General features: G+C 42.0%; 1 protein-coding gene and 1 non-coding gene across 3 annotated transcripts in view; both read right to left on the reverse strand.

Moving 5' to 3' along the window:
• LOC110495228 (N-terminal EF-hand calcium-binding protein 2) overlaps window positions 1-13,872 on the reverse strand; it is a 144,092-nt gene that overhangs the window by 127,046 nt on the left and 3,174 nt on the right. For both annotated transcript variants that reach the window (XM_021570521.2, XM_021570520.2), the window contains exon 2: window positions 12,218-12,242. In XM_021570521.2, the coding sequence (XP_021426196.2) occupies window positions 12,218-12,242 (25 nt within the window). The remainder of the gene's footprint in view (window positions 1-12,217; window positions 12,243-13,872) is intronic.
• LOC118944152 lies at window positions 10,871-10,926 on the reverse strand. The gene has a single exon (XR_005039462.1). It is a non-coding gene; the product is annotated as a U7 small nuclear RNA (small nuclear RNA).

Raw genomic sequence — 13,872 nt, forward strand, 5'->3', positions numbered from 1 at the left:
TCTATTTGCTCAGTACCATTGTCACCCAAACAATTCTGATTACATTATTTGATACCTCTACATTCAAAAACAGCATCACTCCGTTGCTTTTTCTGGGAGAAATGATCAAAAAACATTATTGGCATAATTCTTTATGAACTTTTGGCCAAACCTAATTAATCTGGATAGAGTACTGAGGAGAGAGGGTGGGGTGGGCGGGGGGGAACATAACAATTGAAAATGGGAACAAACCCAAAGCTCTTTGCTTGAGGCCCAAAAAGTGTTTTAATTAGCCAAGGACTCCTGGGATTAGGTAGTGCGACAGATCTGCAGTTGCCAAAACCATTTTCAAACACTTTTGTATTCGTATTTGTATGTATAAATGGTCCCCATTAGCTGCTGCCAAAGCAGCAGCTCCTCTTCCTGGGGTCCAGCAAAATTAAGGCAGTTAATACAATTTTAAAATCATTACAATACATTCACAGATTTCACGACACACTGTGTGCCTTCAGGCCCCTACTCCAACCACTTCCACATATCTACAGTACTAAATCCATATCTATGTATAGTACGCATAAACCCTCCTGGAACGCTTGAAAAGTAAAACAAGTGACCCTCCCCTATACCCCAAATAATAATTAAAACAAAGTGGATAGCAGAGAACATGTCTACCGTTTACCCTCACTTTTTGGACAGACCAGAGCCATTCCTCCTGTAAGCATTACATGGCAACGCAGGAATTTTGATAGCTCACAGGGCTGTGGGCCAGAAGGTTGTGCATTTGCAGAACACCGTGGACAAGAGTAGGGGTGGAACGATCTCCTTTAAAGTAAAAGTATTGCAAGAATCTATCATCGTATTTGCAGGTCGGAGAAAAATATTGCCCTTTAAAAACATTTCATGCAATTCTATGTCATTTTACATATTAGCAGAATCCTTTTTAGTACCACACAAATGACTGAAATTACAGGCTAAGTATGGACAGAGAGATAGGTGTTATGTGTTCATCTCATCATCTTTCTCCATTGCCAAATCAATGTTTCTTGTTTGCAACGAAACTGTCCCTGTTTGCAAATAATTAGGAATCTGAGCATGGCACTTTCAAAAGTTAGGCCTACCTTGCCACCCCAGACAGAGTACTGTAGGCCTATCGACGCAGAGCAATGTAAGCTTTAACCTCTGGGTTTAAATATCTTCTATTGGACAGAAAGTGAATAGCTTAATCAATTGATAGTGACAGAATTCGACTACTTCACAAGCACATTTCTTGTCTTCTCGGCTATAGAAGGTTGTAGCTCAGCCTCTGAATTTCAAAGAAACAAGTCACGTCTTTTCAGGGTATTTTAAAGCTTGTTTCTAAGTATAAAGCATCGCGGACCAAAGCTCTGTTATTGATCACTCTACATAATCAGATCGGTTTGCTTTTTGCCATTTGAGTTTTGATTTTAACTCAACAGCCCTTCGCTAACACGGAGGTCGGCAATTTAAAGAGTGCAAGGTGGGTGGAGGAACTGACTGACACATCTATATATAGCTATAGCAGCCCATAGCCAAATTTTGTCTGTCAAACAGGTACCTTTTATTTCTTAACCATTTACTGCAGTGGGCTAAATCAGGATCACACAGAGTGTGTGTTAAACAAAGCTTCTTTGAAACCAAAGTATACACCTCATACACATGGTTATGAGCAACAAAAAAAAAGAGAAATAAATGTACCATTTCAGATATAGAGTTGAAATGTGTTACATTTTGAGTTTGCATCCAAATAATACACTTTATATACATCACAGGAGGCTGAAATGTAACAAAACCATTTGACATAGAAACACCAGATTTTCTGAAGTTTAAAAATAATAATGTTTATTAATTATGAAATTATGAAAAATAGGAATAACATTCCACCCATGAGGCCGCTAGTCATTTGACTACAGAAAAGGCCTATATAGGAATAAACAGTCTCCAACAAAAAGCTCTCTTGTTGTTAGTAAAGTCTAATTAAACTGAAGACGGTTTAAATAAATTTTGACTACTATCAGCACCATGAGCTGTCAGTTTCAAATTGATTGTGTCGTGGCTGCTGCTTCAAGTTTCAGCACCACAATGTTGTCATGACTTGCCTGCTCGGGTCAGGTTAAGGTGGACCACAATCCTACAGAGAGATCTCTCACACCCACCAGAGAGGAAGAGATCGAGAGGTATAGAGATGGGGGAGTTTTATGACACCTCACATCCATTGTAAATCGGAGGCAGCAGACAATTAATTTGTCCTCTCACTATGGATAACTGGCCTCAGAACATTATTAACATGCAATAAATGGATTTTGGGATAATAGGTTTTGTCAGCCACAATGGTGGTAATGACGATAGATGGAATATGAAAATGAATGTCGTTTTTGTTATGTTATTAATAGTTAAAGGATGACGTTATAACGAAAACATTGTAAATTTAGAGTTTTCCTAGTATATGCTGGATGTTTGCATATTGTACGATTGTGTGGAAAATGTTCAGATCAAAGAGAATGCTTTTGTAAAGACGAAATGTGAAGTTAGTTGTCTAAATTGGATCTGAGTAAAATCCAGACCTTGCCTCGTAACTTGGTACGCCCAGAGAATTGCCCTAAAAGCGGAAACGCCCACTTCTGACCCGAAGGGGAATAAAACATGTGAGTTAAGAATTTACATTCAGACTATGTGACCTGAGCTGCAGCCAAGGTCTGAGTAGTCAGCAACCCCAAAAAACCCCACAACACGAGGTTGAAGACAAGGGAAGAGAGAGTTAAACCTGTAACCAGAGAAGTGTGTCATCCGAGAAGCCAAAACTGTCCACGCAGAGACCCCCATCGGAGAACTTCAACACATAATTACATCATTATATTCTGACCAATAAGAGCGGCAGTTGAGGGCAAGGGTTAAAATAAGCATAACTGACAAATGCACCAAAAGTGTATTTTTCTCTCGCGCTCTCCTTTTCTTTTCTTTTGAAATCCCCATTTTGTGTTGGCCCACGAGGGAGCTGTTTCATTGTACTAAGTTCTAATCAATAGCCTAGACTGTGTGTTTGTGTATGTGTATCTTATATTATAATTTTAGCTTGTTAGTAAATAAATAATCAACTCAATTGGTGTGGTACGGACTCATTGGTGAGACTCGGGTTTGTGCAGATTCCCGGATTATGCGACGTTCAGAACGAGACTGTCAAGGTAACTGATTAATTAGCGACTGTTGAAATATTTATATTCTGATATTCTTTGAGTTAATTTGGGAAATAGAAACTCAATAAAGCTAAAACTTTCCCATGGTGCCCCAGGTTAATGAGTTAATATGTGGATGAAAGTTTAATTTTGCAGTGAGAATGTGAGAGCTTGTTGGGAGAGATGGTCTATTCTGTATCATTTGGATTCAGGTACTGTAGTTGAGCACTTTTGGTTATTAAATACAGATGGCACAGTTTTGAGTGAGGATATCAGTAATTATGAGACTGCTGAAATACACAGCAAGAACTAGTGGTATAACTGAATGTGTCTGTACTTAATAAAATAAGAAAATTGTAATGAGAGCAGCCAGTTCGGAGTTAATTAGACCTCCTATCCTACCCTCCCTGTACTCTCCTGCAGAGAACATGTCCTGTACTAGCTAGCATGCCGGCCTGTAGGGAGTGACTAATGCACTTTTGTGTCGCTTCAGTAAAGCTTAACTTAAAAAAACATTTTCAAAGTAATGTGTTACAGGCTCCTGCTGGCAGGAGGGCACTGTAGTTTCCCTAAACTGTTTTTTATATATATTAAAGCTGGTGTTTCTTGTTGGCCTGGTCTGGTCTGGGGAATAGAATAGCCTATCTGAGGCTTAAAGTTAGTGAGCAGGTTCTATCATGCTGGTGTTGATGCTGAATAAACCATGAGCACCTTTCTCTTCCAGTCTCCTCTTGCTCTTCTCCCCAGCCCTCTCCTCTCCCTGGCCTGGCTGCAGGTTAAAAAAATAAATTAGCAAGGTTGGGACAGGCTGACAAACTCTGGGGGGCAGTTAGAGGAACACATGTTTACAAGTGTTTGTGGCAGTAATGCTGCTCATTTAGGTCAACCAATCACCATTACCACGCCATTACCCTTTACCCTAGCCCAACACTAAAATCCCTGTGTACGCATTTGTAGAGAATCTTGGATAAAGAAACGTCCCTAAATGCCTGTTGTCTCCTTATCACCGTGAGTGATAATTACTTCAAGCTAAATGAGTCAGAAATCTATGGAGCATCAAAAACAATAATTAAACCCAAAAAGAAAGGAACAAGGGCACCAGGCATCAGACAGACAGGCACTATCCTGCCGGGAGGACACGTGTCTGACAGGTATTCACACAGGGATGATGAAAAAACACAAGGGAAAGTCACTTAGAGAAAGAGAGTGACAGAGAGAGAGAGAGCGAGAGAGAGAGAGAGAGAGAGAGAGAGAGAGAGAGAGAGAGAGAGAGAGAGTGTGTGTGTGAGTGTGTGAGTGTGAGTGAGTGAGTGAGTGAGTGAGTGAGTGAGTGAGTGAGTGAGTGAGTGAGTGAGTGAGTGAGTGTGTGTGTCTTCATGTATACAGTACACAATATGGTAATTTTGAGAGAGAGAGAAAAGTGAGAGGAACAGACAGAGTGAGTAAGGGAGCAAGAGAGAGGCAGATAGACAGAGAGAGAAAGAGGAAAATGGATGAGGTGGAAATGCATGGGTGTGTGTGTGTACGTACACTGTCCTTTCCTGACATTGGCGACTGCCCTGGTTCAAATGATGTTCCAACTTTGAGTAGAATGTCAGAAATGCCAAGGCAGAGGCCCCTGAATAATAGATGATGCTGAACAGAGGACAGGACAGGGCGAAGAGTAGAGTAGCAGCAGCAGTTATATCTGTTCATGCCTCATCAGCTTCCAGCTGCCCCGTGAAGCTCCCCAGCCTCTGTCCTGACTCCTGTCCTGACTCCTGTCCTGACTCCTGTCCTATCTGTGGCCAGGGAAAGTCAGGGAAAACCAGGAAAAGCCAGCGCTGTGATGGGGGCAAAAGGGATCAGCCTACCCTGCAGTGAGGTGACACATATGGAGCAGAATTTCAAAGTCACCTCTGTTAGCACGCTGTGCAGGGTCCATTACAGCTGGGATAGACGATAGAGGACTTAGTCTATGGGCCCATATCTATCAGTAGGCAGGAAATAGAACAACTGCCGTTATCTAAGCAACACGGTCAACACTCCTGAGAGCTCACCACAGGCATAAGACACAAAATACTGGAATAAGAGGGGAACAAAAAGAGCATTATAGCAGAGAAGGAAATGTTGGATTAGCGGGTCAGACTCATGTTTACCTCTGTTGGGTTGTGAAAGGTACTTTCCCTGCAGTGTACCCCCAGAGAGAAGGAGAAGAAAATAGGGCAAGCTGAAACCTTTATGCGAATCCTCCCCGCAAGGCTTCTCTCCCCTCTCCAATGTATTTTCCTTCTCACTCTCTCTCTTCCCTTCTCTCACCCATTCTCTTCATTTTCCCCTCTCCATCTTTATCCTCTCTCTCACCATCGCTCTCTCATTACAATGTCAGTCGCCAGGCACTTTGAGGCAGACCACTTGCCTCCACTCCGTCAGCAAAGTGATCTGCCTCACAGATCTGTCCAGGCGAGAGGAGACAAAATGCTGAGAGGCAAAACACAACAACACACAGTTATACTAGCCAATGACTAGTCATGTTCACCCTGTCAGTATGTAGCAAACATTCCACTCAAACTGAAACCTAAGGCAACACCAGGAATCAGAAAGATAATTACTTCAACAATAAATCTAGTGACTCAAATCAAATTGTATTTGTAACATGCTGTCACACATGTTGGGCATTCTATGTTCCTTTTTCTATGTTTTTGTATTTCTTTGTTTTGGCCGGGTATGGTTCTCAATCAGGGACACCTGTCTGTCGTCATCTCTGATTGGGAACCATACTTAGGTAGATTTTTCCCACATAGTTTTTGTGGGTAGTTATTTTCTGTTTAGTGTTTACTGCACCTGACAGGACTGTTTCGTTTATTTCTCTTTGTTATTTTGTTATAGTGTTCAGTTACAATAAAAAGTCATGAACACTTACCACGCTGCTCTTTGGTCCGATTCCTCTTCTTTAGACGACGACTCCCGTTACACATGCGCCGAATGAAACAAGTGTAGATTTTACGCTAGTCACTTTAATAATGTTAACATACTGCTTTACTCATCTCATACAGTTTAAATCAGAAGTTTACACACACTTAGGTTGTAGTCATTCAAATTCCTTTTTCAACCAATCCACAAATTTCTTGTTAACAAACTATAGTTTTGGCAAGTCGGATAGGATATCTACTTTGTGCATGACACAAATAATTTTTCCAACAATTGTTTACAGACAGATTATTTCACTTATAATTCACTGTATCACAATTCCAGTGGGTCAGAAGTTTACATACACTAAGTTGACTGTGCCTTTTAACAGCTTGGAAAATTCCAGAAAATTGTTACGGCTTTAGAAACTTCTGATAGGCTAATTGACATCATTTGAGTAAATTGGAGGTGTACCTGCGGATGTATTTCAAACTCAGTGCCTCTTTGCTTGACATCATGGGAAAATAAAAAGAAATCAGCCAAGACCTCAGAATAACAATTGGAGACCTCCACAAGTCTGGTTCATCCTTGGGAGCAATTTCCAAACGCCTGAAGGTACCACGTCCATCTGTACAAACAATAGTATGCAAGTATAAACACCATGGGACCACGCAGCCGTCATATCGCTCAGGAAGGAGATGAACGTACATTAGTGCGAAAAGTGCAAATCAATCCCAGAACAACAGCAAAGGACCTTGTGAAGATGCTGGAGGAAACAGGAACAAAAGTATATTTATCCACAGTAAAACGAGTCCAATATCGACATAACCTGAAAGGTCGCACAGCAAGGAAGAAGCCCCTGCTCCAAAACCGGCATAAAAAAGTTGGTTTGCAACTGCACATGGGGACAAAGATTGTATTTTTTGGAGAAATGTCCTCTGGTCTGATAAAACAAAAATAGAACTGTTTGGCCATAATGACCATCGGTATGTTTGGAGGGAAAAGGTGGAGGCTTGCAAGCCGAAGAACCCCTTCCCAACTGTGTAGCACGGGGTTGGCAGCATCATGTTGTGAGGGTGCTTTGCTGCAGGAGGGACTGGTGCACTTCACAAAATAGATGGCATCACGAGAAGAAAAATTACATGGATATATTGAAGCAACATCTCAAGACATCAGTCAAGAAGTTAAAGCTTGGTCGCAAATGGGTCTTCCAAATGGACATTGACCCCAAGCATACTTCCAAAGTTGTGGCAAAATGGCTTAAGGACAACAAAGTCAAGGTATTGGAGTGGCCATCACAAAGCCCTGACCTCAATCCTATAGAAAATTTGAAAAAGTGTGTGCGAACTGAAAAAGCGTGTGCGAGCAAGGAGGCCTACAAGCCTGACTCAGTTACACCAGCTCTGTCAAGAGGAATGGGCCAAAATTCACCCAATTTATTGTGGGAAGCTTGTGGAAGGCTACCCGAAACGTTTGACCCAAGTTAAACAATTTAAAGACAATGCTACCAAATACTAATTGAGTGTATGTAAACCTCTAACCCACTGGGAATGAGATGAAAGAAATAAAAGCTGAAATAAATAATTCTCTCTGCTATTATTCTGACATTTCATATTCTTAAAATAAAGTGGTGATCCTAACTGACCAAATTCAGGGATTTTTTTTACTATGATTAAATGTCAGGAATTGTGAAAAACTGAGTTGAAACTTCCGACTTCAACTGTATGTACAGTATATACTTCATTCTATTCTACTGTAGTTTAGTCAATGCCACTCCGACATTGCTCGTCCTATATTTCTTAATTCCATTCTTTTACTTTTCGATTTGTGTGTATTGTTGAAGCACTAAATAAACTTCAGTTAGTGCTAAATACGGCTGCTAGAATCCTGACTAGAACCAAAAAAATGGATCATATTACTCCAGTGCTAGCCTCTCTTCACTGGCTTCCTGTCAAAGCAAGGGCTGATTTCAAGGTTTTACTGCTAACCTACAAAGCATTACATCGGCTTGCTCCTACCTATCTCTCTGATTTGGTCCTGCCGTACATACCTACACGTACGCTAAGGTCACAAGACGCAGGCCTCCTAATTGTCCCTAGAATTTCTAAGCAAACAGCTGGAGGCAGGGCTTTCTCCTATAGAGCTCAATTTTTATGGAACGGTCTGCCTACCCATGTCAGAGACGCAAACTCGGTATCAACCTTTAAGTCTCTACTGAAGACTCATCTCTTCAGTGGGTCATATGATTGAGTGTAGTCTGGCCCAGGAGTGGGAGGGTGAACGGAAAGGCTCTGGAGCAACGAACCGCCCTTGCTGTCTCTGCCTGGCCGGTTCCCCTCTTTCCACTGGGATTCTCTGCCTCTAACCCTATTACAGGGGCTGAGTCACTGGCTTACTGGGGCTCTCTCATGCCGTCCCTGGAGGGGGTGCGTCACCTGAGTGGGTTGATTCACTGATGTGGTCATCCTGTCTGGGTTGGCGCCCCCCCCCCCCCCCCCCCACCACCCCCTTGGGTTGTGCCGTGGCGGAGGTCTTTGTGGGCTATACTCAGCCTTGTCTCAGGATGGTAAGTTGGTGGTTGAAGATATCCCTCTAGTGGTGTGGGGGCTGTGCTTTGGCAAAGTGGGTGGGGTTATATCCTTCCTGTTTGGCCCTGTCCGGGGGTGTCCTCAGATGGGGTCACAGTGTCTCCTGACCCCTCCTGTCTCAGCCTCCAGTATTTATGCTGCAGTAGTTTATGTGTCGGTGGGCTAGGGTCAGTTTGTTATATCTGGAGTACTTCTCCTGTCCTATTCTCCTGTCCTATAAGTGTGCGTTCTCTAATTCTCTCCTTCTCTCTTTCTCTCTCTCGGAGGACCTGAGCCCTAGGACCATGCCCCAGGACTACCTGACATGATGACTCCTTGCTGTCCCCAGTCCACCTGGCCGTGCTGCTGCTCCAGTTTCAACTGTTCTGCCTTATTATTATTCGACCATGCTGGTCATTTATGAACATTTGAACATCTTGGCCATGTTCTGTTATAATCTCCACCCGTCACAGCCAGAAGAGGACTGACCATCCCACATATGCTCTCTCTAATTCTCTCTTTCTTTCTCTCTCTCGGAGGACCTGAGCCCTAGGACCATGCCCCAGGAATACCTGACATGATGACTCCTTGCTGTCCCCAGTCCACCTGACTGTGCTGCTGCTCCAGTTTCAACTGATCTGCCTTATTATTATTCGACCATGCTGGTCATTTATGAACATTTGAACATCTTGACCATGTTCTGTTATAATCTCCACCCGGCACAGCCAGAAGAGCACTGGGCACACCACATAGCCTGGTTCCTCTCTAGGTTTCTTCCTAGGTTTTGGCCTTTCTAGGGAGTTTTTCCTAGCCACCGTGCTTCTACACCTGCATTGCTTGCTGTTTGGGGTTTTAGGCTGGGTTTCTGTACAGCACTTTGAGATATCAGCTGATGTACGAAGGGCTATATAAATACATTTGATTTGATTTGATTTCGCTACTCGTGCAATAACATCTGCTAAATATGTGTATGTGACCAATAAAAATGTCATTTTTTCAGTGTAATGCTTATTTATGTGCCCTTTCCCATCAATGCAGTTAAAAAGTATGAAAATGAACAAATAGATCAAAATAAAATAGTAACACAATAAAATAACACAATAAACAACAATAACAAGGCTACATACAGGTTATATACAAGGAGTACTTGTACTGAGTCAGTGTACTGGGGTACGAGGTAGTTGGGGTGATTGATTGAGGTAATATGTACATGTAGGCTTGGTTAGGTGATTGATTGAAGTACTGTACTATGCACATGTAGGTACAGTAAGGGGTGAAAAGCAGAAAGTCTGGGTAGCCATTTAAATAACTGTTCAAAAGTCTTATGGCTTTGGGGTAGAAGCTGTTCAGGAGCCTTTTGGTCCCAGACCTGGTGCTCTGGTACAGCTTGCCGTGCTGTAGCAGAGAGAACAGACTGTGACTTGGGTGGCCTTCCTCTGACACTGCCTGGTATAGAAGCCCTGAGGTGGAAGGGGCATTGTTGTGACCTCTTTACAGCCATGTTGGTGTGTTTGACCATGATAGGTCCTTAGTGATATGGATACAGGAACTTGAAGCTCTCATCCGTCTCCACTACAGCCCTGTCGATGTGAATGGGGTTATAATATGCCCTCCATTTTCTGTAGTCCACGATCAGCTCCTTTGTCTTGCTGACATTGAGGGAGAGGCTTTTTTGGCTGTCTTAGGCACGGGGACTATGGTGGTCTGCTTGAAACAAATGGATATTATAGCCTGGGTCAGGGAGAGGTTGAAAATGTGTGAAGAAACCTGCTAGCTGGTCAGTGCATACTCTGAGAATGCGTCCTGGTAATCAGTCTGGCCTTGTGAATGTTTACCTGTTTAAAGGTCTTACTCACAAAGGCTGAAATCTGCAAATTTTCCTCATTGTGCTTCAATAAAATAACATTTCTGAAAACTTGTACCCTGAGCAGTCATGAAAGTTGCATATTATACAATAGGCAGTGGATAACTCACTGCAAGCCAGTTCCAAAAACGGAGTAATAGATCCACAATGACCAAGGCAAGGTAATCACTAATCAGGTACACATGCTTACACTCTCATACAAACTAGCAGTGCTCCAAAATGAAAAAATACTATAGTATACTATGGTATAATTACTGGAATTACTGTAGTATTTTTGCATACTGTATTATACTATAATATTTACTGTGTAGTAATTTTTTGCAGATATTACTGTAGTATTTACTATAGCGTTTTGGATTTATTATCTTTGACATAGCAGTGGGGGCTTTCTCCTTGAGGAAACCAACTGGACAAACTACTCAAAGAGCAAATTTTCCATCATCTGTACGTAGGTAGGTAGGTACTACAGTTTACAACAGAATTCTACAGTAAGTACTGTAGTAGTCTATAGCAAACTGTAGTATTTTTTCATGTGTGCTGTTACAGCTACCTCCTTTAATGCTGGATGGGAAACATCCCCCCACCCCACCCCACCTCCCGCCCCCACAACCTCCCTGAGCAGTTTCGGGAGTGGAGCATATCATGGCATTGGGAGTGGGAGAAAGAAGACAATTACATTTCCATTACCACACACTTGTCTATAATTACTGATACCTCTCTTTCTCTCAGGAAAGAGTTTCATTACAGGACGTCCGTATTTAAAGGGCTGTGATGCGGTCCTCTCTACGACGGTGGGCCCAGCAGCATAACACAGCAGGATCAGAACCTCTAATCAGGGCCTGTTAGGCGGCGCTCGCCTGGAGGCAGCAATGATAAAAGCTCCTGGGCCAAAGGAGCATGTTAGCTCAGCTATAAAACACAAACTGCTAATTGTGTTGTCAACGCTAGGAGACATATAGGCTTATTTAGCAGGTGCCCTTTTGGAAGTGGGCAGAGAGGGAGAGGCAATAAACCTTGACCCTAGTCGATCCATACATGGATCCCATTGTGAAGACCAGAGCAGATCTTGGAGCGATGTTGGACCCCTGACATTTATCTCCCTTATCCCCTATTTATCTCCATCTCTTTCTCTCTCTCTTGCTACTCTCTCTCTCTTCTCTCTCTCTCTCTCAGCCTCTCTATCCCTCTCGCACAGTGTGTTTAGCATCGCTCTTTCATTGAAACAGCCACAGAAAATTTCCCAGGAGAGGAGAGTAAAAATACCACAAACTGAGCTTGTTCCATACATCAAATGACAAGGATTCTCTTTAACTAGGAGCTAATAACATATTTGTAGTGTATCTACTGTGTCTCTAAGAAACATACACACAGAATAGATAACTAAAAAAATATAGCTGTGAAATTACAATTGCTATTCCACAAGGTAGTTAGAGATACAGTGCAACCACACAGATCAGAAAATAAAATGGCCATCTGGTTGGTATACAAACGTATCCTTCTAAGTTGTCTCCTTTTCTTCTATCCTGTCAAAGGCTCCAAGACACGACAGCAGGACAAACAAGTGCCAGAGGGAATGAGGGAATGAGGGAAGCTCTGGAACCGCACAACACTGTGCTAGCCTGGAAATTAAACAATGTACTAACAATCCACAAGACTGACCAGAGTAGCTGCCTCACTGAGAGGACAACATGATAACAAATATGTTAAACAAACCAAAACACACTTACCATCCTTATCAGCTCTCCGGAAAATCTGTTAAGACAAAACATAAGCTCTGCATTAGTGAAGGGACAAGCCACGTGAACAGTGTAAAAACATGAAACATGTTCAAACATGGTGCAAAAGGTGAATAGCTAGGTAAGAGTAAGTGAAAAACCACATTATGCACTCGTGTGTAATAGCACGATTCAGACTCCAATCCTTAGTTTGTCACTGGGAAAGCAGTAATCACACCAGTTCAGAACACCAATAAATGATCTGTAAATCCTTGTTATATCTGGTGGGGGATATATATTCATGTGTTTCTTTCTATGCTTTTGTAAGTGGTAAGTGCATTTCATGCATGAACGAGGTTAAAAGGGGAACTCCACTTTACTTCTTGAAAGTCCAATATCTTGAAAACTTGACTGCTGATATGCAAACCATTTTGGGAGTTTCCTTTTAACAGTATAAACAACTGTGTATAGGTGTTTGTATTTTGGGCCATTATTGATATCTATTTTCTTCACCAGACTGATGAGCACCTGAGAGTTTTAATAAAACAAATTGGGGGTAAGAAATTGTCCATTGGACATTGGGAAAAGCTCATCAGATGAGATATAAAACCATTGAGGGAAAGACAATGGGCACTGACTCAGAGAGCACGCCATACATCACGATGGCTTTCATTATTATGTGGTTGCAGATGATTGACGGGAGAGGTAAAGAAATACAGGTACATATCCTCCAGAAAGACCCTTTCTCACTTACATTATAAAAAAAGGGCCCATTAAAATATTACATATCATACTAAATGTAAACCACAATTAAAGCAACAGAAGTGGGGCATGACTAATGATAAAAGTGACAGAGGTATGTGTGTATAACATTTGCCATTCTGGTGTTAAGGGACTTGTCTGATAATCCATTTGTCAGGCCTTACAGCATAGCGCCACATAATGTAGGTGAACCAATTTCACTGCTTTTCAGATTGAAAACATACAGTGAGCTCCAGAAGTACTAGGATAGTGACAATGTTTTGGTTGTTTTAGGTCTGAACTCTAGCACATTGGATTTGAAATGATACAATGAATATGAGGTTAAATTGCAGACTGTCAGCTTTAATTTGAGGGTATGTTCATCCATATGGTGAAAAGTTTAGAAATGACAGTACTTTTGTACATAGGTCCCCCATTTTTGGGAACAAAATATATTGGGACAAATTCACTTATATGTATATTAAAGTAGTTAACCAGCAGGGCTACCACAGCATTCTGCAGCGATACGCCATCCCATCTGGTTTGCGCTTAGTGGGACATATCATTTGTTCTTCAACAGGACAATGACCCAAAACACACCTCCAGGCTGTGTAAGGGCTATTTGAACAAAAAGTACAGTGATTGAGTGCTGCATCAGATGACCTGGCCTCCACAATCATCCAACCTCAACCTAATATAGATGCTTTGGGATGAGTTGGAACGCAGAGTGAAGGAAAAAAGCAACCAACAAGTGCTCAGCATATGTGTGAACTCCTTCAAGACTGTTGGAAAAGCATTCCAGGTGAAGCTGGTTGAGAGAATGCCAAGAGTGTGCAAATCTGTCATCAAGACAAAGAGTGGCTACTTTGAAGAATCTCAAATATAAAATATATTTAGATTGGTTTAACACTTTTTTGGTTACTACA

This window comes from Oncorhynchus mykiss, chromosome 2, assembly GCF_013265735.2.
Source record: "Oncorhynchus mykiss isolate Arlee chromosome 2, USDA_OmykA_1.1, whole genome shotgun sequence".
Taxonomy (NCBI): domain Eukaryota; kingdom Metazoa; phylum Chordata; class Actinopteri; order Salmoniformes; family Salmonidae; genus Oncorhynchus; species Oncorhynchus mykiss.